General features: G+C 48.1%; 1 protein-coding gene across 1 annotated transcript in view; it reads right to left on the bottom strand.

Moving 5' to 3' along the window:
• Positions 1 to 1,938, bottom strand: part of SYNPO2 (synaptopodin 2) — a 25,477-nt gene extending 23,539 nt beyond the window's left edge. Inside the window, 1 exon segment of the mRNA XM_025050920.1 lies at positions 711 to 1,938. Coding sequence (XP_024906688.1) covers positions 711 to 1,707 — 997 coding nt within the window. The 5' untranslated portion in view covers positions 1,708 to 1,938.
• Between the last annotated feature and the right edge of the window lie 2,791 nt (positions 1,939 to 4,729).

Genomic DNA, 4,729 nt, shown 5'->3' with positions numbered 1-4,729 from the left:
TTCCCTCATCAGTCCCCTGGGTAAAACGAAACACTGCAAACAAAGCTTTGAACTCAAACACGTCCTCTGCCTGGAGACATTTAAACGCCTCCGCATGGCCCTGGAGACTGACTTCTGTGCCCAGAAGGAAGACGGGACGCTGTGCAGTCGAGTGAAGACTTAACAGGGCAGAGAGGATCATGTAACTGCTCAGTATTCCACATGTCCTTGTCCATCAACTCACTTCTGCAAGCATCATCAAGCTGCACACTAATTTTTTTTCAAAATGAGGCTCTGCTTTTAATATCAGTGGTGCAGCCAGTGTTTTACAGACACCTCCGGGCAGCAGACTCAGCAGTTTGGACATTTAAACGCAGAGTCCACGTCAGTGCAGATACTCTCATAAGCTATCTAAACGTGAAATATTACAACATCCCGAGACAAATCAAACAGGCGACATTACCGATATTATTTTCTCTAGCAGTTCCTGTGCCTTTGGGGAGAAAAGAAAGCGCATTAAAAGCATTTAACACGACTACGAAGTCCAAGCTTATTGCTTCCACTTCAGAAACTGGCATCCCCCACAATTTCATGTTTGCTATTTCGTGCACCATATATATATATACATGAGATTTTCCTTTAACACATTTATATATTTAAAGCCAATGAAAGACATAAGGAAAGCCTCACATAGGCGAAGCGGCAGGTGCCAGGGACCCCGCGGGACTTACGTGCGTGGCGCGCCCTGTGCTTGTGCGGTCTGCTGTGATCCCGCTCGGAGGGTGGGTCCCCTCCCAGCTCGGTGCCTTCTGATGCGAGAGCGAAGGACACCAGAGAAGGAGGTGCTTCGGGCTGCCCCCCTTCCACTGGAGAAGCCACACGCCCCTTTCCTGCCCGGAGCCTGCAGCCTTCCGCCCTCTGCCTGTCAGAGCAGCCGAGGACGACTTCCACGCGGGGCGGCCCCGCGCCCCCGGCCTCCGCCCCCGGGGTCACTCCCAGCTCTTGGCCACTGGACAGCTGGATTATCTTGCTGGACCGCAGAGAAGGGTCCCCATTCTCGCTGGTAGGGACTGAGTTTATGTGGACAGTGCCGCTGTGGTGTAAGTTAGGATCTGGGTCAAGAGACTGAGATTTTTCAGCTCCCAGGAGAGTCACGACAGGGGCACTAGTGCCCTTGTGTCCCTCCTGTGAGAGGGACAGCTGCAGCTCAAGCACGGGGCCCAGCCACCCCACTTCCCCCTGCTCCCAGATCGCAGGCTCCTCCGCTAGGGTTCCTCTTGGGGCGTCAGGCACGTGGGGAGCCACCTGGCAGCTCAGGCTCGTTTCTTCTTTTCTGCTCCCAGAAGAACTGGGGCCGTGGCCTTGGTCCTCGGCACGGGGAGCTCCACTCGTGACCAGGGTGACACAGGACTCCCTGGACTGGCACTCTGCGGCCGGTCGGATCTGCAGGGTGGTGCTTTCCACGTACCCCTCATGTGGGAGATGCTCACGGCTTTTGTTTTCAGTTTCAGAGATCAAAGTCTCGTTTATTCCACTGGCCGGTCTGCACACAGAAAAACCATCCCAGACAGTTAAATCAGAGGCTTCACACCTGCCAGAGAACTTCCTGACACTTTTACGACGCCTAGTACATGACACGGTCGTACCATGTCCTCCTAAATGCCAGCTGCCACGTTTTAAAACAAATTGGCAATGCGTATACATGATGTAAAGATCTTCTAAGCACATTTTTCTTTAAAGCAAAGCAAAACTGCTTACAAAAGATTATGAAAGCTAAATCTATCATAAATTCGGCTTTTATTTTTTTAAAGCACGGGTTATAGCTACAAGGATGCCCTTTATCTATAATTATTTGGATGTTTTCAAAAATTATGTTTATTACAGTATGACAAAGCATTTCAATGTCCTACTAAGTTCGGGTCTGGACATTATAAAGTCACATCAACAAATCCAACAGCTTCAGAGCAATATTAACATCCAGATAATTCAAGTGATCCTTTCAGAGGCTGTGCTTTCTTGAAAGGAATGAAACTAGCAGTTTTAAGCTGCGGTGGGCATGCGTTCTGTGACGAGTGGACCCCAGCCAGGGCGCCGGTGTACAAAGCAATCGTTCCCGTGGCCACCCGAATCACCGAGTCCCGGAGTGTCTACGATCTGAGGCGTCGCCCTCCTCCTGTGACCCGTCTCTGGGACCATTTTCCTGTGGGGCCTCTGCAGTCAAACTGTTCGTTTGTCTCTCAGCTCAGGAGTCCAGGTCCCTTCACCAGTCTTTCGATTTTGACCTTAAGCCTTCCCGTTTGGCTTTGCACACTTGGGTTTGCAAGGAGCAATATCAGTTTAAAGGTTAAACAACTTCTTGCTAAAACTCTAAACTCGAACCGCTTTTAGAAGAGAAGTGTCATTCACAGAACAGCTGTAGGAGACGCCTTCGTGTTCTTACGCTTGTAAGTTGTTTTACGCAGCAGCCACGTCTCTCTCTGCCCCCCTCTTCCTCAAACTGGGCCCCGATCAAGGCGAGATCATCCGTGAAGGACGTGAGCCCCTCTTTCTATCCTTCATGGCATTTACCTTAGTTAAAAGTTATGTGGTCATAGAATTTCAGACTAACGTTCAAAATAATTGCTCCTAACTTTGCTTTTGACTGCATTTAGCAAAACAATACGAAGCTAAACTAAACAAACAATGGAATGAATGCAGCTTTCTCTAAGCAAGTACTCTGTAGAGCTTGCCAGTGATACCAAACAAACAAACAAACAAACCCCAGCCCATTATAAAATGATATTTTAAAAACATGATGACGGCAAATTAGATCCTTCTTATGTAGGACGTGATGAATGCACTTTCTGCGGCTGAATTGAGGGCACTGAAAGGTCGCAGTCTTAATGTAGGAAGGCCCCGGGAGGGGAGTACATTAAGTCACTCCGAATTACGTGAGCAATCAGTTACAAGGCGGACGAGAGCAGTCGGAATTCATTCCAGCCCTACAGACTGTCACACAGGCAGATGGCTCAGATCAATGTTAACATTCATTGGGAGCCGAAGTAAAATGGATATACGTGACTAAAAATCGCGAAAGCACCAGAGGTTAGAGCTTTTCATTCAAAATGCTCATTTCCATTCAGTCTGTGGAGGGCATCACTCCATTCCACAATTTCTTGTGTCATATGTAAGAAAGCTAAATTTGACATCCCAAAATTTGTCTCTCTGCTATGCAGATTATTTTATTTTTAAGAAACAAAAGACTCAGGAAGACGTTTTGACCTTCCCCCCTTCCTGCCTAAGAGAATTTAGATAGAGGACCTTTTCCCAGAACAGAACTGTCACCAGAGGTACCTACAAAGAACACGGCCTGGTGTGCTGGGGCAGACCAGAGTCCTCGCTGTGTCCCACTGTCTGCAGGGCCCAGCGAACATGTATTCACCACAGCACATGCTCCTGCATCTCCACGTAAATTGCCTGCCTCCCCCTTTGAAGTCCAAACCGCTACCCCATCCCCTAGCTCAAGGTGGCCTATAAGCCTCAACTGCCGCCTTGCCCTTGGGGCCCTGTACATACAAACATAATTAAATTTCGTTATTTTTCTCCTGCTAATCTGTCTCATGTCAGTGTAATTCTCATACCAGCCAAAAGAATCTAGAAGGGTAGACAAAAATTTCTTCCTCCTCAACACATAATTATATAATTTTTAAAAATCATTTTCATAAAATTTAAGATAACAGAGACTACGATAAAGGAGTCTTTCAAGATAGTCTGGCCCAGCTTCCTCTGGGCAGTGGTCCAGGAAAAGTAAAGCATTTGCCCTCTAGTGACAGAGGACAGGCGTATGAGTGAGAGGGATATTTAAGTCCAGGAAACAGTGTTTGGAAACCCTGAGTGGTGGTGACGATGGTGACGATGGTGACGATGGTGACAATGGTGATGATGGTGATGGTGACGGTGACGATGGTGACGATGGTGATGGTGGTGGTGATGGTGATGATGGTGATGGTGATGATGGTGGTGGTGATGGTGATGGTGACGATGGTGGTGATGGTGATGGTGGTGATGGTGATGATGGTGATGATGGTGATGGTGATGGTGGTGATGGTGATGGTGATGATGATGGTGATGGTGGTGATGTGATGATGGTGGTGATGGTGATGATGGTGACTGCCTTTGGGCTGATTTTGAGATTCCATTTTGAATCTCATCAATTACTTATTTCATAAAAGTCAAAATGCTTAAGAGGAAATCATCATCATCATCGTTACTCCAGTTGTTAAAAGTGGCAGAGAACTAGTCCAGTTACGTCTGAAAGTAAATACATCCGTAAGACTGCTTCACGCCACCAAGGACTTTCCCAGTGACTGCCAGCGTGGCCAACCCGAGAACTAGTCGGGCGTGTTCCAGAGAAACTGGCCTCATTAAGTCGGGAGAGATGCTTAAAAGGGAATAAATTACAAAAGGTGTCCTCCCACCATTTTGGTCGTGATTAAACCTTTACAACGGTGGGAGTGTCCCGACAGCTCGGAGGCCCACGCGTGGCCACGGCCAGCACTGGGACTGCTCCTGGCGACACTCCTGTGCATTCTCTTTTAAAAGCGAGGGCAGCTCTACAAATATGGGCTCAAACAGTGGGCTTGATGGGTAAATGTCCAGGAATAATGCTCGATTTTTTATTTTCACAAGATCTGGGCCATAGCGAGTTCGTGTTTGCGTAGAAATGGCGTCACGCCGAGTGCTGACCCGAAGGGCAGTGCTGTCTGCACCT

This window comes from Pteropus alecto, unplaced genomic scaffold, assembly GCF_000325575.1.
Source record: "Pteropus alecto unplaced genomic scaffold, ASM32557v1 scaffold17, whole genome shotgun sequence".
Classification (NCBI taxonomy): Eukaryota; Metazoa; Chordata; class Mammalia; order Chiroptera; family Pteropodidae; genus Pteropus; species Pteropus alecto.
The sequence above is the reverse complement of the archived record's forward strand: the minus strand, read 5'-3'. Positions and strand labels throughout refer to the sequence as shown.